This window comes from Centruroides sculpturatus, unplaced genomic scaffold, assembly GCF_000671375.1.
Source record: "Centruroides sculpturatus isolate CEXI.00-Female unplaced genomic scaffold, Cexi_2.0 scaffold190, whole genome shotgun sequence".
NCBI lineage: Eukaryota > Metazoa > Arthropoda > Arachnida > Scorpiones > Buthidae > Centruroides > Centruroides sculpturatus.
In genome coordinates, this window is record NW_019384543.1 from 457,234 (window position 1) to 480,602 (window position 23,369).

A 23,369-nucleotide genomic window follows, 5' to 3' on the forward strand; every position below is an offset into this window, starting at 1 on the left:
GGCTCTTAAACACTTATTCTTATACCTGAAAGGATGTGGAACACCCGTGTAAGGTTGTGAGTGGTTTCAACCCTTCTTCTTATTTTCTTATTTATGATGTTTGATCAAAGAGAGTTTATGCATGTGACTCTATGTTCTCGGCAATATGAAGCCAAGTATCCCGAGCTAACGGGTAATACTAAAGAGCCATCAAATTGTAGAGATGGAGGAAGTGGTGTCACTGGCACCACAACCAAAAAGCAACAGTTCTTCAAAAAGCAGAACGCCAGCAAGAAGAAGGCTGGAAACTTGGATATACAGCCAGTTGTTGTTATTAAAAGGGCTGAGTAAATCATTGATGTAGCCTTTGACTTAGGCCCAGAAGAGGCCGATGTTATCACCTCAAAGGAGGAGGTACTCATAGTGGCCAATAACACGGTGGCTACACATAGTGAGTGAGTGATGCGCAGACAGGCATGCATCAAAGAGGAGGCATCTTCAGATGCTGCTCCTAGGGGAGTTGGTGACCCCCCAGTGTTCTCCTCCCGTCCCTGCAGCAGATGGCTGTCCTACCATGGCTGGGGATGAGACTGAGATGGCAACCAGAGAAGTTGCCTCCCAAAAAGCCGAAGACGAGACGTCCCATATGGTCCCGAGACGAATGATCGCTTTGGCAATTGAAAATGAAAACTCTTCCTCTGCCGAAAGGCAAGAAGGGACTGTCAAGGTGCAGAAAAAATGCTCAGAAATGAGCAAGGAGATTGAGGGAATCTCTGAGGTGCTGGCGGCTCTTCTTGGCAGTACTGATAACCGTTTTTTTTTTTTTTTAAACTATTTCCGCCCTGTGGGCACTAAGAGGGCCTCTTTTTTGCAAGCCCATTATAGGTATGGCCAGGCCCACAATGGGGTGACCAGATGGTGAGGGGGCAAGGCCCATCATATCCAGACAGACCCCCCCGAAAAATTTCAAGGGATTATTCGACCAGTCTGGATTCGATCCCAGGTCCCCCAAAGCGGTAGGCTGCCACCTTGACCGCTTGGCCATCCAGAAGGGCTGATAACCATTGTCAAAAGACAGTAGATTCTGCTATCCAACACCTCTAGCAAGATGACCTTGTTAGGGCTAAAACAAAAGTGCAAAATTAGCACTCTTCACACAGAGAGTAGAGCCTTAAGAGAGAGGAAGGTGGCCACATCCCACCAACAGATCGAAAACAGACCCAAGAGAGCGGAGCAGAAAAGTCTTACGATGGTGACAAACAGTATCTATGCAAAGGTTGCTAGTGGGTCCCCTAAGCCTCACTGATCGATGTACTTTACACATCAGCTAACATAGCCAAAATTTTTAGAAATGTAGTGATTTTTATTTATTTACCTTTTTATATAGTAAAAAATAACATACACAATGTTTGTTAAAGTCTTATTATAGTAAAAACATTTTTATTTTTTATTTTTTGAATCAGAATGTTACGCTCCTGATGATTGCGTATGTTAAGAATAAAAAGAAATCGCAACAATTAACGATTCTTTTTTTTTTTTTGAATAATGAGAATGGCTTTACCATAAATAAAACTGATTTATTTAAAACTATAATTACTAAGGTTAAATAATAACTTTTGTTATGTGGTCAGACCTTTATGAAAGCAAGTTATATATAATAAATGAAATAAATCATTTTCAATAGTTCTGTAATGGATATTGTAGAATTGATCTTTAAAACTTTTGTGCATGTTTATTGTACAGTGGTGCCTCGTATAATGTATGCCTCGAATAACGGACGCTGCGAACAACAGACTTTCCGTTCGGCAGTTACGTGAGGCAAACAACGGTCTTTCTGCAAACAAGTGCGAATGATATTTTCACTCTTTTGCCATTGCCAATGACAATCTTCTATTTTTATAATATATTAGTGTTATTAGAATATATTATTAGTATATCTGAAGTACAGAGCTCCCATTGGGATTCGGCTTGTTTCCTTGTTTATTACGTACATCACCTCAGTGCAGGGTATTTACATTTATTCAAGTGTTGTGCAAATCATGGCTTCTAAAAAAACAGAAAGGTGATTTCAATTGAAACAAAGCAAGAAATCATCAGAAGGAGTGAAAGTTGACAAAAACTTCCTTGTCAAATGGGGAGAGGTTCAGGAGTTTACCAACACTCATTATCCAAACAGAGCTGAGGCCAACAGGATCAATGATCTCTACAATGACACCCTTGCCCGTCATTTCCGACAGGTGTTGAAGAAGAGAGAGAAACAGATCACCTTAGGCATGTTTTTCAAGAAGCCAGCAGGCAAAAAACAAAGGATGGAACAAGAGGAGTTGACCCTGCAAGCTCTGGTAGCCTCTCCTGAATCTGACTCCGATTAAAAAACAATAAAAACAGACTTGCTGCAATGTATCTGTATGAATGTGTGAAGAAAGTGTTCCTCCACTTCCTCCTCACAACATCTGACTACCCGGCATAATTGGTGACTTCTTCATTTTCATTTTTTTAATAGTATAGTATGGTTATTTTATGCTGCGGAATAAATTATATGTTTTAACATGTATTTCTGTGGGAAAATGCATTTCGTATAACGGACTTTTCACTTAACGGACATGCACCTGGAACAGATTAAGTACATTATACGAGGCACCACTGTATTTGCAATATAATCTAAGATTGTTGTTCTTGGAGCATTCTATTGGACTGTTTCAATAGTGAATTTCTTTTATATTGAAGAAATTTAATATTGTTAAGAATACTGTATTGAATATTTTTTTTCAATAAAATCACAAGTTTCAAGAAGTTTTATATAAATATTTTACATATCAGTCAATCTATATTTGCTGCTATATCAAAAGAAATTTTATGCAATACAGTTGACCCCCCATAACACGGTGGATATATTCCACTTTATAAGAATTTCACATTGTAGGAATCCTTAAATATATGAGCCAGTCACAGCCCGGCACATGTGCAGTTTGCGGACTACGGCCGTTTGAAAGATTTTCTTCCATAAAATTAATCGATTCTAGACTAAATTGACTCAACATTTCCAAAACACGTATAATTTTTTGGGAATAATCCGTATAAACTATGCTATAAACAAAAAATTGTAAGATTACTTACCGAGTGTGCACTGTTCAACGTCGCCATTGCTTAAGCTTGTTTTTGTCACGGAGCAGTGCATCAAACGGCGGGCGCGTTTTCTGATAAGTTATTTTTCTGTGAAAAATTTGTTGACCTTTGGAGACATTGTTAATAGAAATAATTTTTATGGCTGTTGAATAAGAAATGTTTTTTTTCACAAGAAATGTATAAAATTACAGTATTGTATTAGACTTACAGTACCTAATTTATATACTGTACAGATGATGATAAACTCAACTTACCCACCTAAACTCTCCATAGCATGTAAGTAGTTCGGCTGCTCATCCACTATTGGTCCAGATTTGACCAATCCTGTTGCGACACGAGTCGGCGATGACGTTCTACCGCATTTTACAAGTCTCTTTTAGCATTTTTATACAAATACAGTCGCAATTTTTTTGCCGCGATATATGAATCCACATTATATGAACCTGCATTATAGGGGTCGACTGTACTTTTAAAATACTATACAGTCGACCCCCCTATAAGATCATTGATTTTTCCGTTTTATCTGAATTACATGTTGTTCGAGTCACTTAGATTTTACAAATATGTGAGCCGTTCACAGCCCGGCACACGTATTTGTAAAATCTAAGTGACTCGTACAACATGTAATTCAGATAAAACGGAAAAATCAATGATCTTATAGGGGGGTCGACTGTATATTAATGCATATATTACATTAAATTTAACACAAAAACACTTTTAAATATAAAAACTGATATGTTAAAATTTATTTGGCAGAAAAAGATGATTTGGAAACAGTCATTTGCCAATAAAGCAAATATAATTGTTTGACATTAACATACAGGATTCCACAAATGAATTAATTGAACAAGTTGATGTTTTCACTTATTTTCACAAGTAAATTACAATATATAACAGGTTACTTGTATTGGGGAAATACATAGTAACTCTGAAAATTTTTTCTGCATGATCAGTAATTCTTGATGTATGCTACCTTGGTTGCTCAAACAATGTTCAGATGATTGGTCCATATATGCTGTAGAATACCAGATGTTACTTGGATGAAGACTGTAGTAATGTGTTCTTTTAGTTCATTATGAATTCATTTAGGTCAAGTCACAAAGAAAGAAATTGCAAAAAATAATATCAGAAGAATGGTATGGGCATTCTGTCATACTTTTGTTTTCAGTTATATTTTCTAGGAAGTATTGGTCTAAAGATCTTTGAACATCCAAAGATCAATCAAGAGGCTCTCTGTCTTGTTGGAAAATGATGTCTAGGATATCTTGGATCTGTGGAATTACAAATTGTTCTAATACGTCTAAATATGCTATTTAAATAATGGTTGGTTCAACAAAGAAAAAGGATCCTATTACTTTGTCTATCCTTATAGAACATCAGACATTAAACTTTGGACTGTCTCTTTTGTGTTCTATGGTGACATGAAAATTTTCTATGACGTAGATTCTACATTTATGTTTATGTACTACTTTGCCAGAAATGTGGAATATTGAAACAGATTCATGATAGAAATGTAAGGATCTGTCTCAATGCCATCAAGCATTTCTACAGCAAATACTGTTTGATGTGGCTTATCATTTCCATTTTGCACTAACTGAACTTTGTAGGCATAAATGTGCAAACATTTATGTAGCACTTTTTTTGAACTGTTGCTTTACAAGGAGAGCCTATGGCTTTGGGGTAACAGATTTTGATGATCTTTGGTGTAGAGGTAGTACACCATGTGAGTGTACTACCTGTAAAATACTAAAGTGCAATACTCAGATATAATCGAGAAAATCAAACTTAAAGTTTTGTTAGCACTTTATATATAAATTATACGTACTTCTACTCGAGCATCCTGTGGCAGAGTGGTAACGAGTCTGGTTCATAAGCTTGAGTTCCCCGGTTTGATTCTCGTGTATAATTTTTTTTTTTAATTCATAAATACTTATAATGTATTTATTTATTTACTCATTCATTTATTTCTTATTATTTATTTATTTTAATTTAATTTCTACTATTCCAAGTCTAATATTTTTATACTTTTGTTGACAATAACGGTGCATTCTTGACACCTATGTGTCAACTTTCCCATCTAATTGTTATCACTAACGGTGACCGATCTAATTCTCACTAGGAGCGTTTTTTCTATCGGAGTTCTTTTTCACTCACTCTTTAACAGTTCGTTTCTAAATTTCGACACGAATAGACGTATTTGTGTAGTAAAACTTATTTTGAAAAATTATTTTATAATCGAAAAATGTCGTCAAGAGAAGCAAGTTCTTCACGTTGTGACGAAAAAACTGTTGATGATAACTTTTTATACAGTGATGTAAAATACTAACTTGTAAAGTGCAAAACTCAAATATAACCAAGAAAAACGAATATAATTTATTGAAGCAATATTATATAATTACATATCATTGTCAGATGTACATGATCGTGAATGATACTTATGATAAAAACATTCAAAACAAAAATTCTGTCTACACCAAGAACAACAAATAAATGCTGCTTTTTTAAAAGGTATCATCAACAGTTTTTTCGTCACAACGTGAAGAACTTGCTTCTCTTGACGACATTTTTCGATTATAAAATAATTTTTCAAAATAAGTTTTACTACACAAATACGTCTATTCGTGTCGAAATTTAGAAACGAACTGTTAAAGAGTGAGTGAAAAAGAACTCCGATAGAAAAAACGCTCCTAGTGAGAATTAGATCGGTCACCGTTAGTGATAACAATTAGATGGGAAAGTTGACACATAGGTGTCAAGAATGCGCCGTTATTGTCAACAAAAGTATAAAAATATTAGACTTGGAATAGTAGAAATTAAATTAAAATAAATAAATAATAAGAAATAAATGAATGAGTAAATAAATAAATACATTATAAGTACTTATGAATTAAAAAAAAAATTATACACGAGAATCGAACCGGGGAACTCAAGCTTATGAATCAGACTCATTACCACTCTGCCACAGGACGCTCGAGTAGAAGTACGTATAATTTATATATAAAGTGCTAACAAAACTTTAAGTTTGATTTTCTCGATTATATCTGAGTATTGCACTTTAGTATTTTACAGGTAGTACACTCACATGGTGTACTACCTCTACCCCACCAAAGATCATCAAAATCCGTTACCTCAAAGCCGTAAGCTCTCCTTGTTAGATATACCAAGTTTGACTGGCAATATGCATTGACGTGTTTGGATTCTGAGAAAACCTGACTTGCATCTTCCACCCTTTAGCACTCTTATCTTTCAAAACACTTCCTGTTGCTTTGAACTTCTTTGTCTATTGATCAGTGCTCTTTTATATCAGTGGTTGTCTGTCATACTCTATTCTGAACTTTTTCCATACTTCTATTAGAGATTTATGGCTCTGCAAACCATAACATGCAAGTTACTTTCTCTGTGATGATGCTATTTCTGTTGTTTGTGAGACAGCACTGTCTGAATCAGCCAACTATAAGCCATCTAGCATCATCTGTTGAAAACTTTTGGCATTACCATTCATTTTATCAATAAAAATAAGCTGCTGAATATTATTGTGTTTATGTTGATTTCACACAAAAAAAAAACAGTTGTATACAGTCGACCCCCCCTATAACACGGTAGATACGTTCCATTTTTTATGAAATTGATGTTTTAGGAGACCTTGCCAATCACACCCCAACACGTGTGAAGTTTACGGACTACGGCTGTTTGAAAGGTTTTCTTCCATAAAATTAATTGATTCCTAGACTAATTTGACTCAACATTTCCAAAATACATATATTTTTTTGGGAATAATCCGTATAAACTATGCTATAAACAAAAAATTGTAAGATTACTTACCGAGTGTGCACTGTTCAATGTCGCCATTGCTTAAGCTTGTTTTCGTCACGGAGCAGTGCATCAAACGGCGGGCGCGTTTTCTGATAAGTTATTTTTCTGCAAAAACTTCATTGAACTTTGGAGACATCATTAATATAAATAATTTTTATGGCCGTTGAATAAGAAGTGTTTCTTTCACAAGAAATGTATAAAATTAGTGCTGTATTAGACTTACGGTACCTAATTTACATACTGTGCAGACGATAATAAACTCAACTTACTAGCCTAAAATCTCCGTAGCGTGTTGCCAGGCGGCAGAAAGCATATATATAATTATAATAAAGTTACAATAAATTAAGTTAATATATAATTATATATACAGTACCTAATTTATATATAATTAATATATAATTATATGTACAGTACCTAATTTATATATAATACTGTACAGACGATAGTAAACTCAATTTATCCACCTAAACTCTCCGTAGCGTGGCGCTGGATGGTGGAAAGTAGTTCAGCTGTCTGATGACGTTTTACTGAATTATAGGAGTTTTTTACCATGTTTATACGGATACCGTCGCAATTTTTTTGCTGTCATATAGGAATCCAAACTATAGGAATCCGTGTTATGGGGGGTCGACTGTACTTCATTTGTGGTCACTCTGAATATAGTTAGGGTTTAAGTTATTTATTTATTTATCTTATTAACTACATCAGTATATCTAAATCAGTGTTGTTATATATTGGATATGTGTCTTAAAATATTTTCACACAAATATCTAATTCAGTAAGTCCTCAATATAATGAATATAATACATAGTGACAACATACATTACAAATTGTAAATATTAGGATGAGTCAAAAGTTGTGAGATTAAGAAGTCAAATCGTTGGACATAGATTTTAACAACCCTTGTGGTCCATTTGTATGATTTATATTTCCAGTTAGTGTGTTAGAATGACACATGGATTTGTGATGCACCACTAAGGAAATGATGGCTACTATAATATCAAATCAATCCAGAATTGACCAACAAGTTATGATCCAGTTTCTTGTTGCAGAGGGTTGGAGCAGCTGAAATTCATAGACATGTATCAGCAGTGTACAATGTTACTCCAAAGTATAGCAAGATGGAGTTCATTGCTCAGGAAAGATCACAATGACATTAACAACCTAGCAGGTACAGGCCAAGCACTGTGTTAATGGTTGGCATGCTGAAGAAAATGGATAACACTATTCAAGCAAATTAGTGTGCAAGCTTTCAAAGCTTAGAACATCCACCTTATTTTTCTGATATCAAATCATCCAAAGACATGATAGTCACAATGTGACTATCATGTCTTTGGATGATTTGATGTATGTTGTCAGACATGGTTTCAGGAACAGCAAAATACTTTCTACCATGATGATATCCATAAACTGATCAAAAAGTGGGACAGTCATCTAAATACCAGTTGCAATTATTGCAATTACTTTTAATTGTATTCATGTTTCCCCAAAAGTGTTGATGAAATCTTGCAAATTTTGGCTCACACCAATAAAATAAAGACTATTACAGTGCTTTAGTGTTAAATTTAATGATATATTAAAATGTAATAGAAATTAATAAAAAAACTAAACACTTTTAATAAGTCTACTTATTTTCTTTGGGTAAAAATGGATACATTTTCTTACATTTATAGTATTATATATATATAACTTTTATTAACAAATTAGAGTAATGTTTAAAATGTTTTTTATTTACATAGATACTGCATATTGTAAAAATAGTCTATATAATAGATGGTATAAATACGACGATCATGAAGTATATGACATTTATGAAAGTGATATCAAAGTGAGTATAAATTTATATGATTTATAGAATAAATTATTGATCATTTTTTAAAATTACAATTATATTATTTAAAACAGAAGATATTACAGTGTCAGCCTAGCATTTCAACAGAGTTAATAGTTTTGTTTTATACCTATAAAATTAATAGTTAAGCAAATAATGAAAAACAAAGTTGATTAAACTCCATATGATACTATAACAAAAGTTCTATTTCTAGTAAAGTATAGAGCAGCAGTGGGCAATGTACAGCTTACATTCGAACTCTGATCCCTGAATGTATATAATTTGACTTATGGTTATTTTCAAAACATATGTAATAAATGGCTGGAGAATGATATACAGTCATATAATTATGTGACCTTAGGGTGGGCACCTCCTTGGTGCCCTGTCAGGATTGACACCATCGTGTTTATCAGAACATGGAAGCCGAGGCAGCAATTACTACATCACATGTTGCACAAGCAGTCCCATAAGTGGACAGACAGACATTCGTAATGTCAGCCAATCGAGAGACAGCATGTGGAAGAGACTCAAACTACATTTAACAATTAACAAGGTTTTAATCAAAAATAAATTGGAAAGGATAAAGAGGTTCTAAGTTTTGTTGTGGAGAGAGAGAGAGAGAGAGAGTTCACATAACGAGTGCGAGTTGCATAAATACCTGGTGATAAAAGGTGATCTCCCGATGGAGCTCTCATTGTTTGATAACAGTTCCGATGGTGATTAGTTCCAATATAATATCCACTAGCACAATGATGGCACAAGGTATCCAAATGGCACTGGTTGAAGATATTCCGGGAGTAATCGGTGCAGGTTTCCTTTGTTAGAATGATGGACGACGACTGACTTTTTTCAGCTGTCACTGGTGATATTCAAGGACTATATCGGCCGTCCAGAGGTTAAAAGATCACGAGAAAGCATCATGTTGTCTTTGAGAAAATGTAACAGGACTTTCTCAGGTAGCTACGAACAACAATTGTTATGTAACTTGAACAATATTAATATATTAAGTTCCCTTCGCTCTTCCTATTCACAAGTTTAAGGATAATGCATGTTAATCCATGTGTAAAACAATTAACTGGTGTCGGGAATCCTGACGAGGAGAAGGTGATTACGCAATCATCTAATTCTGCTTTTAAATTAACATTCAAACTGTAAATGAACTTATTGGTTAAAGCCCTCCACATTCGATTTCTTTGAATAGAAAATCCATCCTTGTTAGACAAACAGAGGACTATTCTAGAGAATAGTTGCCGAGTAAGTGATACTAGAGTCTTACCACTCTGTATCCACAGCTGAGCCCCTCACATTGATGTTATAATGATTTAGTCAATAAAATTTAATGTAACATACAAGTATATGAAGTGTGCAATGCCATAACATTGTAAATGCCATTTTTCTCTAAATACATTTTGTTGAATAATTGAATTCTAAATGCAATGTTTACTGCTACAAAAAAATATTGTGATAATATTAGCACTAAGTGGCTGTATTTTGAAGTTGAATTTATGTGAAGCCAAAATGTTTAAAGTGACAAAGTGCAAGTCATGTGACTTTTGATGCCTAAAATGTTACTGCTTATAATAAATACTTGATGCTGAGAAAAACGTTTATTTAAAGAAATAATAACGTTTTCTACCTAATACGACAGGCCATCTTCATATGCAAGTATTCTTGAACGTATTTATTATTTAAGGAGCTGAGTAAGATATTTGGTTACTGCTTATATTTACATCATTTTCATATTCCAGAGAATTTGTAACCTAGTGAACTTTTTACCATTTTATTGTAAAATTGAAATGAATTCATTCACTACAAAAAGTGTTTTTTACCTCACCTGAATGGTTTGTTTTTTGGCATTTACAACATTACAGCATTGCACGCTTCATATATAATTACTATCATAGTAAATGTTAGTAAAATTTTTTTGTCATCTATTAAAAGTTTTTTTAAGATAGTGGTATGTGTTAATAAATTGCAAATGCTCTAAATCAGCATTTGTTATATTTGGATGTTTTTTGACCTTCTATATTTATCGTTTCTCATAAACTCCCTTTATTATGTCACTATCAAACAAACTTTATGTTATATAAAATAACTAGCTGGGGTACCCGGCTTCACTCAGGGAGTTGATATGAGATTGTGTGGTAGTTGGAATAAAAGGATAAACTTTAAAATATAAGAGGTAAAATAATTTTATTGAAAACATATTCCAACTATTTACAATACTTGTTTATAAACAACATTTTGCTCAAAAACTTTTACAAATAGGCGAAGGCACATATCCCACTAACCAGACGACCAGCCTCATTTATCGTAACTCCTTAAGCCGCGAGCAATTTTTGATATTAATGTAATTAAACATAAAAAATACTTAAAACTGAAAAAAAACGAAAGAAATGCATTAATTTCGAAGAAAAAGCTTCAAATTTTATTTTCCTTTGTCTCGTCTTTCTGTGAAATTTGACACTGACGAGTCATTGTTTACACAGCTGGATGACCTTAAGAACAGCTGGTGTCCTATTTCCCAGGACATTCTCATAGACGTCTCGGCAGGAGAAGGGTTTAAAGTAGGGTGAATACTAACTAGACCTATATTTTTAAAAAATTAAAATTTTTATTCAGATTTCCGACCCCTCGACTTAATTAAACTTATATATAATAAAATCTATTAATTAAAAAAATTAAAAAAACTATCAGAGGTCGTTTTTGACATCAGAAACTAGCTTTAAATAACTTTACCGAAGGAAAATCAGTGCACTACAACTTTAGAATGATGAATGAAATTTGATATCAAACTCCCATTAAAAACTATTAAAAAGTAATTAAGCGTGAAGCGTGCGTCATTAAAGGTAAATTAAAATCGCGATAAAATTGTTTTGCGCGGGAAAAAAATTTTGAAAAAATTTGGAGACTTAAAAAACATTCCAAAAATTCAAAAGAAAAAACATTCAAAAATGGCCTTAAGAACCACATTTTATGTAACACTATGTAACTTGCCCGAGATATCTCGGGCTTGGGACTTAAGGTTAATTAATTATTTAACAGTGATTTTTGCAACATAGCCGCTACTGAAAACGAACTCATCGACCAAATTTATCCAAACATTGTTCACAACTATACCAATCCGGAGTGGCTATTTCAAAGGGCAATTTTGGCAACTAAAAATAATATTGTCAACAATATCAACTTTAATATTCAAAAGAAAATTCAGAACTGGCATGAGCTGCTCCTCTTTTAAGTTTGGACTTTGTATAAAATATAAATCAAATCAACTTTTTATTAACAAATATGCTAAGTACACTTTACACAGTTTTCACACTTCATTTTCGATTTATATCCAGTCACTGTATCACTTTGACTACTCACACTTCACTGTTGGTTTTTATTCACTCACTGCACTACTTTGGAATTTTCACTTTTTTTGGTTCTTTTCTTCGTCACTGATAAGAAACTGATGTTCAAACCCACGACGGATCTTCTTTATATACCTTTACCAATGGGTAGCCCCACTCATACAAAAAAGGCTTTGAATGGTCCACAATGTTCCAGAACATTCGAGAGTGTTCTGGAATGTTCCACAATAATCTTGGATGTTCCCGAGCGTTCCAAAGCATCCCGGAATGTTGTGGAATGCTCTTGAAATTTCTAGAGGGAAAAAATTCCAGCCCTTATATCTTCAACAGCACGCTCTTCAGGTAAAAACGGGAACCTTCTTCATGGATGGGAGATAGAGGGCTACCATACCATATAACTCCCTTGATCTTACGGGGACTCATTTTTGAGTTTTAGCGGCATGCACATTATACACTTACTTTTATTATATATATTGATTATAATTTTAATAGTTTTTATAATAAATCACTTTAATATTTGTTCAAGTGATAAAAATACATGAATATTTTATTTTTTATGGATTTTTAGAGATTTGAAAATTTTCTGTAAACAATAAATCAGAAAATGAAAAGTTTTTTCTAACTTAACAATATAAACATTAAAAAAAAGAATAAATGTAAAAAAAAACTTCATTCACATCATAACTTAAAAGCAAAATTTTTATTATATTTTAGAATATTTGTAATCCTTGCATATCATTTAACGGTGCATATTGTTTTTTCAATAAAAGTCTTTGTAAATGAGTTACAAATAATGTTTGAAAATATTGATAAAATGAGACAATTTTGTTATAATTATTTGCTTTTAGTCCTATATTGCAATAAATCTTCCAAATAGCTATAGGTAATTTGCTATAAATTTTATAGATTTATCACACCACAGTTTTCAATTGGAAAGCTCACTGAGATTTTATTAAACCAATATGTACATTTTGGGCTATGTACCCTTTTTCAGCTGATTATAATTTAGGTAAAATCATTACCTGAATTATATTACTGCTTTTTAATCAAGTTTAAACTATTAAACTTGATTAAAAAGTTTCTTTGAATTATCTTTCTCTAATTTATTAGGGTTTAAACTATTAAACTTGATTAAAAAGTTTCTTTGAATTATCTTTCTCTAATTTATTAGGAAATTTTCAGTTGTGTTTATTTTCTATAATTATGATAATATACTATTTAAGTAAATTAATGTTTTTTTTATCTTTGTAGACTTCAGCAGCTTATATGTTGTTTTATTCTTCTGTGGATTTTCAACAATGCTTACAAAATTAAATATCTAAAAAAAAGACTGTGATTCAAAAAGAAATAGAAAGGAATGTGGGACCAAGAGAAGAAAGAGCCAACATTATAAAATATTTTTATAATATTGACTAATCTTGCTATTGAAATGGTATACAAGCATGTTATATATTGTAATATGAAAATATATTTAATATGTATGCTAAGCATGCTTATTGAAAATATCTATGTGTAGATATTTAAATTCTACTACATGAAGTAGTTTTAATGAGAATCAAAATCATTCAAATTATTATTAATTGAACTTTTTTTGAAGTGAAACATATTTCAGTATTTTTTGTATAAGTGTAATGAACAATATCTACTCTGTACATATGAATATATTTTAATTAGAATGTTTAACTTTTTCAGTGGACTTGTTATTTATTTGTAAAAATAACAAATAGAAACTTTATTTCAATTTTTGTGAACTAAATTAAATATCAAAAGTTAATAAAAAAAAATATAGTATAATCTTTTTAAGCCGTTTGCAGTAAATTTTGGAAAATATTTAAAAAAATTATTAATACTAAAGAGACTTTTCTTACAAGTTATTCTAAACCTTACTTTATTACTTTGTAATCTTTAAATCCTTAAAAATATCTATAACATAATAACACAAAATATTTACAGAAATTGTTATAAAATAAATTAATTTATTATAAATCTTTTTAATATTTTTGAGAGTTTCTTTATTCTTTTGTTTGTCCAGTAAGATTGCTAAAATGACAAAACTAGAGAGAGAGAATTTTATACATTCGTTGGTGCACAAGAATAGTGACACAACTCAAAAATTTCCAATTTCGAGTTTATTGTAGAAATGTATAGCAAACTCCCCATATTTTTATGTGGAAGAACGAAACTAATATTTATTTCCAAAAAAGATTTGAAAATTTTAAAAATCCAAGATCATGACAAAGCCTTGCAGGAAAAAGAAACTTTTAAATGGCTGTTCTGGAAGATCTATTTTTTTTTAATTGTCACTATTCTTGTGCACCAACGATTTTACTATTCATTTTAACTTACTTTAGTCCATAAAATTAATTTTCAATAATGCCTCTTCATTCATTCATTCATTGTCAATAGTTTACAAAACAATATTTCAGGTGATGACGACAATTTCTGAAATAGCTTTAAAATAAGTTTTTATTTTATATGATAAAATTGAAATTTAAAAAATATATATAGGGTAGAATCTGTGAGAGAAAGTAATATCTTTCAAAGAAATTACAATATAGTAAAAGCTTGATACAACAAACCACCTACTGTATAGTCATCGTCATCAGGCGAATTAGGAAATTTATCAAGAAGTTAAACGGAAATATCCGATATAGAATAGAACGCTTAAAATTTAAGTTGAAACTTTTGTCAAAGCCGTTAAGAACACAAAACAAATGTTCAAATATGTTCGAAAACTGAACGAGCAGTAAACTCTGTGACGTCCGAAGCAGCGCACGCGCAGATCTAGGCTTACGCTATACGTATACTGGAGAATTCTAATAGTTGCTTAATCGCTTATACAGCGTGACCCATACAGTGGGTAGATCGAGGGTAGGATTGTTGCATGCATCCAAGGTGGTAGTAAGGAGAGATTCCCATATGAAAACTATTTTTCGATCTTTACAGCTCTTGAACATAAATGCTTAGGACCATAGCGGGTTGTAACCCTGCTCGAGTACCTTTTTTGTAAGTTCTGTGGTGTGCCTACCCCTCACCACATGCTCTTGGTTCCCTGCAAGGCGGCTGGCGAGCATTCTAGTAGTGGNCTTTTTTAAGTAGGGGAAGGTGGGGCAAGATGAGAACGTTAAGGTTTGAAAAGTCATAAGATGACAACCACTTTGATGAGAACGATAATTTTTTTTATTCTCAGCAACTATTTAAAAAATATATATAGGGTAGAATCTGTGAGAGAAAGTAATATCTTTCAAAGAAATTACAATATAGTAAAAGCTTGATACAACAAACCACCTACTGTATAGTCATCGTCATCAGGCGAATTAGGAAATTTATCAAGAAGTTAAACGGAAATATCCGATATAGAATAGAACGCTTAAAATTTAAGTTGAAACTTTTGTCAAAGCCGTTAAGAACACAAAACAAATGTTCAAATATGTTCGAAAACTGAACGAGCAGTAAACTCTGTGACGTCCGAAGCAGCGCACGCGCAGATCTAGGCTTACGCTATACGTATACTGGAGAATTCTAATAGTTGCTTAATCGCTTATACAGCGTGACCCATACAGTGGGTAGATCGAGGGTAGGATTGTTGCATGCATCCAAGGTGGTAGTAAGGAGAGATTCCCATATGAAAACTATTTTTCGATCTTTACAGCTCTTGAACATAAATGCTTAGGACCATAGCGGGTTGTAACCCTGCTCGAGTACCTTTTTTGTAAGTTCTGTGGTGTGCCTACCCCTCACCACATGCTCTTGGTTCCCTGCAAGGCGGCTGGCGAGCATTCTAGTAGTGGCCCCGATATATCTTGTGTTTACTCCTGTTGCATGATTTTCCAGTGGAACAGCATAGATCCCTGACTTCTCGAGAATGGAAAACTTGTCTCTATCATTGCAAATAAGCTTGCATAGGTTTGGAAGTGGAGTTAGTGGTAGGACAAGGTTGCGCTGCTTGAAAATTCTGCAGATACGTATTGAGAGGGGACCGAGGTATGGTAACGACGTTTGGACCACATAAAACTCCTCTTTACTGCATAGCATAGTGCTTGGAAACTGATTTTTTTTTACCCTATTGAGAACATGCGTAAATTTAGAGCATGAATAACCAGCAGTTCGTACCGCCAAACTGATGTTGTCTAAGGCTGTGTACACACTAGGCGTTTTTAAACGAGCGTTTAGCGGAGCGTGCGCACTAGCTCGGTTTGGAAATGGATGTGGAAGTGATTGCTTGTGTGTGGCTCCTCTATCGTCGCTATAAAAGACTACAGCAGAAGCAAAGAGAATTTTGGGTGCACCCAATATTACGAGATAGACTGACGCATGAAATGTTTGCGACGTTGTATCCAAAACTAAGACAAAATAAATTCAAGTTTTTTAATTCTTTTAAAATATCTAAAATCATTTGACGACTTACTCCATATTATAAAAGTAGATATTACCCAAAAGCGCGCGATCGAATATACAGCAAAATGGCGGCGAAAATCTAGAAGCGCCGGGAAAACGCGCGATCGCATGTACGGTAACATGGCAGCACATATATCTCAAAGCGCTCGGCTAACGCCCGCAAAACGCGCGTTTTAACAAAAATCTATAAACGCGCGCTTGGCCAAAAGCGCGTGTTTGAGTGTGTACAGCTACATAGAACTCTTGGTTCTTTAAAACGCGCGTTGAAAAACGCCTAGTGTGTACAGGCTCTAACTCAACGTTTACCAGCTCTTGCGAAGATGATGATAAGAAAGCCCTTCTGATGAGGGAGGCAATAGCGGCATTTACGTATTGTGAAAGGCCTCTGCTGGGATAATGTGTGGTGCTATGTTACATTTGTAATAAACCGAGAACTATGGTCCTTCCGGAGATTTACGTATATGCAAATCTAAGAATGCTATTACAGCGTCGTTTTTTTTTCTCCCAAGTAAACCTGATGGAAGGATATATGCTTGAGAGTTGCTGCATAAAGGTGAGAAACGTCTCATCTGTGTCTTCCCACGCTATGAGAATGTCGTTAACATAACGAAAATATAGCAGGTAGTGGATGGCAAGCGGGGAATGGAACATTCTGTGCTCAATCTCTCTCATAGAGTTCCGATAGGATAGTGGATAAAAAACGTACATGTAACGCTGACCTCAGTGCCTTCTCCATTTTAGTATACAATATTTGGCACGAAAATCATATCGATCACAGCAGACCATCATGGACCAATGAAATTGGTCCATTATAATGAAAGTTATTTTATCATATACAGTATTATGGACTCATCTGTTATTCAAAAAGTCCATTACTATATAGCAGAATCATGTTAGAATGGATCTCTCTAACAGACCTGGAGAAAATATTGGCAGTTCACAGATGTTTTCTCCAGCTCCAGATGCCAAATCAACGTAACTAGTATAGTAGAATCCCCTTATATTATTTTGTTTCAGCAGTAACAAATCTGCTGAAACAAAATATAAGGGGATTCTACTATACTGGTAGCCCGGGACGCCCCCTAGTGGGCGTTCTTTACAAATTTCCATGAGGCATTTTTTGTTCCTATCAATATGCTCTACAGCTCCGTTAAAGTCCCAATGGTAAGATTTACCCTCCGAATGAAGGGGTGGCAACCCCCTATGCGAACAATAAAGTCAAAGGAACTATACCCCTACTCGCGACTTCGCGAGATATAAGCCCCTGAAAATTCGCCTACGTCATTTCCGGTCATGTGACACCGTGGTCAAAAGGGAGCCTACCGCGCGAAAAAATATTAACGTGCGCTCGCGCACACTCGTGGGGTCGCCGACCCGCTCATTCGCAGAGTAAATTGTGGCAAACATGCGGTCACGTGACCCGTAGAATAATTTTCGGAGGGCTCTATTTCGGGAAAGGTCGCGCATAGGCGTATGGTTCATTAGACATTTATTGTTCGCACAGAGGGCGGTCGCCACCCCTTCATTCGGAGCGTAAATCTTACCGTCCCAATCGCGTCATACGGATCTATATTTCTACCTATTAAACATACTATAAATACTTTAAAATAGTTTAATTTGTTTATTTACTTTCGCTTGTAAACCTCGATTTTAAATGTATCCGCCATTTTTCAACAAATTTTCCGTGAGTCAATGCGCGACGTTCACTGAATCACGGGATGTTGTAAATGTGCGGCGCAAGGTTAATCAAGGCATATAATAATTATTTATACCATCCAAATAAATTCTTATCAATAATAAATTCCTATTACAAATAAAAATCATTTATTGTTAATTTAAAATCATCGCTAGGGCGCCTCTAGTGCCCGTTTTTGGCATACCGTTACGCGGACGGATACCCGTTCAATGGGTTATATATATAGATATGGTAATATAGACTTTCCATTACTAAATATTGATATTTTGGACAAAATTCAATTGTAAAGTAAATAAACCAGAGTTTTATTAAACTTGTAAAACAATATATCTATCAGTAAATCTAAAATATGAGGCGTGCTTTTTTAAGTAGGGGAAGGTGGGGCAAGATGAGAACGTTAAGGTTTGAAAAGTCATAAGATGACAACCACTTTGATGAGAACGATAATTTTTTTATTCTCAGCAACTACAACATTTGATAATTTAAAAACGTTTTTCGAAATTTAATTTTTGAAAAACGTAAATTTAATATTTTAAAATTACATGTAAATGCACCATCTTGCCCCACCCGTGGGGTAAGATGGGGGATATTATTTTTATATACAAGAAGGACAAATTAAAATGGTTAAACTGTCGTTTTCTTCAATGTTGGCACAAGAACAGTGTGCCTATTTATCACAACGGTTCACATTTAGCCCATTCTCTGTAGATACAGAGTATAAACCTCCACAATAGAGGCATTCTGCAGTTAAAAGACAATATATTTAACTAGAAGACCTATTTATTAATGAAACATTAACGATAAATATATCGAAGCAAAAGTGCAATGAATATTAATCATAAAACATATCGAAGCTCAGAGAAAAAATTAATAAATAAATAAATATAAAAGTTTGAACTTACTCCTATTTACTTTACCAGACGATATCGTCACTTCGCGCATGCTCAGTTTCGCTATTTTGTAAGCAGACGATATTTTTTTTTAATGGAAAAATTTTTATTTCGATTCTTATCTCATATTTTATTTCTTGTTAAGATAGCATTTAAATTAAAAAAATGTTTTCATAAATAAAATAAAGCCTCTAGCTAGCAGCAGAATTCATATTCATGGCCACCATCTTGCCCCAACATGTACTTTTCACACTGACTGCAAACACGGGTTAACTTTATTTCAAAACTAAACAATGACTGTCTTAAAGATTACTTCGAATACCATAATATCTTCATCTAAAAGGTAATGTAAAAGTTCACAATGATACTTACTTTGTAGAAACTTTGTAGCAGGCGTAAAATTAGATGAAGTACAGTATTAGCAAGGTTGAGGCCGAAGTTTTAAACGCGAAAACGTGTACGTCGGACCTTCAGCGCTGCTTTCCTGTAAGCCTAGAAGTTTGACAATGGTATTTGGAATGTCGAGATGATTCCACTGACTATCCAAACACCATTGTCAAAATTCTAGGCTTACAGGAAAGCGGCGCTGAAAGTCCGACGTACACGTTTTCGCGTTTAAAACTTCGGCCTCAACCTCGCTAATGCTGAAACATGGAAAACTGTCTTACTTCGAAACGAAGAAAGCGATTCGGACGTTTTCTCGTCCCGTGATCCCTTTTGAGGTTGACATTTAGTTTTCAAATAACAGCTAAATGAAAGTGCGTTAACCGCGAATAAACAGTCGTTCCCGTCTTACCCATGGCCCCATCTTGCACCACTTTCCCTTAAGTACCGTTTTGATATTAAAAAAAACAACTGCAATTGTTTAATTGTTTAAATAATTTTATTCTTACATGAAAGCCTGTACCTTAATCTACTTTTCAACATAATTTCCTCAATATGAAGGCACTTTTCATATAACTATGAGGATGGAATTCATAAGCTGGTTGCTCCTGAATTTCATCCTCATAGTTATATGAATCCTCTGCTCCTGAATTCCATCATCATAGAAACCTCCCGCCTGATTTGCCAACCACTGCAGTACGGCGTTTTGACATCGTCGTAGCGCTGACTGCCTAGATGCCTTTTCAAGTGGAGGAACAAGTGGTAGTAACTTGTCGCTAGATCAGGGCTATACGTAGGGAGATCAAGTTGTTCCCAGCCATATGATGTGATAAGATCTCGGGTTCGTTGAGTCACGTGTGGACAGGTATTGTCATGAAGCAAAACAATCCCCTTATGCTTGCCACCAGTGGCGTGCAGTCATTGGAAGCGGTGGATGCTCCGCTTCCCTTGTATTTTCTAAAAAATAAATACAGTAACCCCCGTATAACACGGGAGTTACGTTCCAGAAAATTGCCGTGTTATGCGAATCCGTGTTATACGAAACAAAGAACTAGTGCGAAAAGGGGGGTTAGATTCCAAAAATTAAAAAAAAAACATGTCGTTAAACATTATTGTATATGTTAAACATTTATTATTCGTTTTTTCATAGGTAAAATACTTATTTATTATTTAAGTAAATATTTTACTAGAGGATTATTCATTTTATATGATGATCTCAGCATGAGCATTATCAATTGGTAACAGTTTGTGGGTGCGTTCGTTAATAGCGGTCGCTCTACAACGGGAGTGCGCTGCTGTTTGTAGGCATTTAGGAACGACGGTAAAAGAAAGATGGCGGCGCCCGCACTCGATAGTATTGTGTGGGGGAATCTATAATTCTAAAATGAGCTTTTAGAGACAAAAGAAGGTCCCAATTGTAAAATTTAACCATAAAATGAATTATTTGTTGAAAGAGCATTCAAAGTAGCCACGAAAGCAATTAGAATGCTCGCGCGGAGTTACGCGGAGATATAAAAGAACGCACCCTTTATTACATTTTATGTTGTACGACGGTTTTACCCAATTCCCGAACAGTGTTAGAGTGAACCCGTGCTATAAAAGCACCGTGTTATACGGGGGATGTTCCCAATTTTTGAACCGTGTTAGAGTGAATCCGTGCTATAGAAGTGTGTGTTATACGGGGGTTACCTGTATATATTTTTTGCAAATGAAGTAAATAAAATGAGGACTGCAAAAAAATAAAACAGCAGCTAAAATGGCCTTAATAAGAATGATAGTGATCTGCAGGACCTGAAAAATAGTTCCGAATATTGGGAATCCATTACCTAAAATGAGTTTTCTAATAAATTTCCTATACTTTGGCCAGACTGACATCAGCTGTCCATAATATCAAACTTTACTGTACACATTAGATTTGTATTTTGAGTGATCATATTAGTTTTTAAATCATGACCAAAACCAAATGTTCCCAAAATAGACAATACTACTACCTGGGTGGCAGTGGTATTATTGATTGTGGGTTTGCCCCGGCCATAATAGAGGTTCTGGATGCTAAGAACAAGACCTGATATATCAGAGGCAGACTGACAAGAAAATTGATGTTGCTTTCCTGGATTTTCTGGTTCTGGTTCTTTTAGAGACTTCTTAAACCTTCCTTATCTTGTTCAACACCCTTTTATTTGCTTATAGGAGGATCATCCCCTAATAACCTTTATGCCTATATACTGGTATATTGATATATACAGGTTTAAAAATCAAATAGACTGCTGAATGCTGGTTAAATATATAATAAACATTTAACTCAATAAACTAAAAGCAGCAAAATTGAAAGTGGATAAAAACATTTGCTTGATAAGTGAGTGACAGTTTTGTTGGTTGTTAGGTTACCACTTCAGAGCAGATTATTTAAAATACTGACTGATAAACTTGATGCTGAGTATGGAACTTTAATGTTACATTCTGAAGTTAGATGGCTTAGTAAGGGAAAAGTCTTACAAAGATTTGTAGATCTTCTACCAGAGATAAAACTGTTTGTAGAATCCAGAAACGAAACTTATGAAGAACTTAATGATTATGGCTGGTTATCAGATTTATCCTTTCTTACTGATACAACAGCCAAAATGAATAAACTCAATCTTGAACTTGAAGGGGAACAAAGAACTCTTTTTCAATTAATAGGAAGTGTAAATGCATTTCAGTCAAAATTAAATTTGTGGATATCCCAAATTAAAGGATGTAACTTCAGCCATTTTCCAAATTTACAGAATTATATTCATAAATATAAGAAAATTGAATCAGATAAATATTCTGAAAATCTTGCTGAACTTAAAAATAATTTCGAAATTAGATTTTCTGATTTTCGTAAAATTCATCCAATTGTTTCATTCATTTTAAATCCATTTGTTGATATTAATATTTCTGAAATATCGCAAAAAATTGCAAGTATATTGAATAAAAATGTCAGTATTTTAGAAATGGAAATAATTGATTTTCAATCTGACCTACAATTAAAAGCAAGAGTATCACAAACTGATTTTTGGACACTTGTGGATGAGAGAAAATATCCACTTGTAAAGGAAACTTTTCAAAGGTTAAACTCCCGCTTTGGATCAACTTACCTTTGTGAAAGTGGATTTTCGACAATGAAATTTTTAAAATCAAAGTTCAGATCCAGAATGACGAATGAGCATCTAAATGATTGTATGACTCTTGCTGTAACACCTTACGTACCAGAGTACAATAAACTGGCAGAAGACATGCAATGTCAGTCTTCACACTGATTATTAATAAATAAGTTTTGTTTGTCCTGTATCATATTTAATTTGTAGTAGATTAGTAGTAGTGTAATATTATTGTGTATTCTTTTACCTATTGTCGCTGAATTTTTCAAGAAAAAGGTCGTCGTCCTATGTGTGGCTCGCCTAAAATTTTTAAACTCTTAATTTGCTACAAGTAGACTAAAGGTTGGGCACCGCTGTCATATACATTTGCACTGTTAATAAATACTTGCTTATTTTTGAATGCATTGGAAATTCAGAATTATATAGTATTACAAGAGGATCTTAATTGGTGTTTCTTATATTCTTATAAATCAACAATGTCATCTAAACAAAACAACTATAGTTAAAATATGTGAAAAAACTACAGGAAATGAAAGACAAAATTAAAGCTCTAAGGAAGAAATTCAGCAGCTCCTGACACACTTTCATTGTAAATGAATATTATAAGTTATATGAAGGAAAAGAGAGAGATTATAAATGTGGCAGCAAAATATCTTTATATGAAAATGTATTTTCATTTTGTAAACAGTGTTTAAGTATTGTTTTAAAGAAATTTTGAAAATATTTCAGTTTCTTAATTTATTTTTTAAAAATGAAGAAATATAAACTGCATTGTCT

The 23,369-nt window shown here is 33.9% G+C and overlaps 1 protein-coding gene and 1 long non-coding RNA gene across 2 annotated transcripts in view; one reads left to right on the top strand and one right to left on the bottom strand.

Moving 5' to 3' along the window:
• The window catches only part of LOC111623416 (ubiquitin carboxyl-terminal hydrolase 8-like), a 127,065-nt gene extending 113,220 nt beyond the window's left edge, over positions 1-13,845 (top strand). Inside the window, exons 21-22 of the mRNA XM_023365988.1 lie at positions 8,658-8,746; positions 13,354-13,845. Of these exons, the coding sequence (XP_023221756.1) occupies positions 8,658-8,746; positions 13,354-13,416 (152 nt within the window). The 3' untranslated portion in view covers positions 13,417-13,845. The remainder of the gene's footprint in view (positions 1-8,657; positions 8,747-13,353) is intronic.
• A 603-nt stretch (positions 13,846-14,448) lies between these two features.
• Positions 14,449-15,151, bottom strand: LOC111623428. The gene is made up of 2 exons (XR_002756437.1): positions 14,689-15,151; positions 14,449-14,553 (listed from the first exon to the last, which is right to left on the bottom strand). It is a non-coding gene; the product is annotated as an uncharacterized LOC111623428 (long non-coding RNA).
• Positions 15,152-23,369: the final 8,218 nt, after the last annotated feature.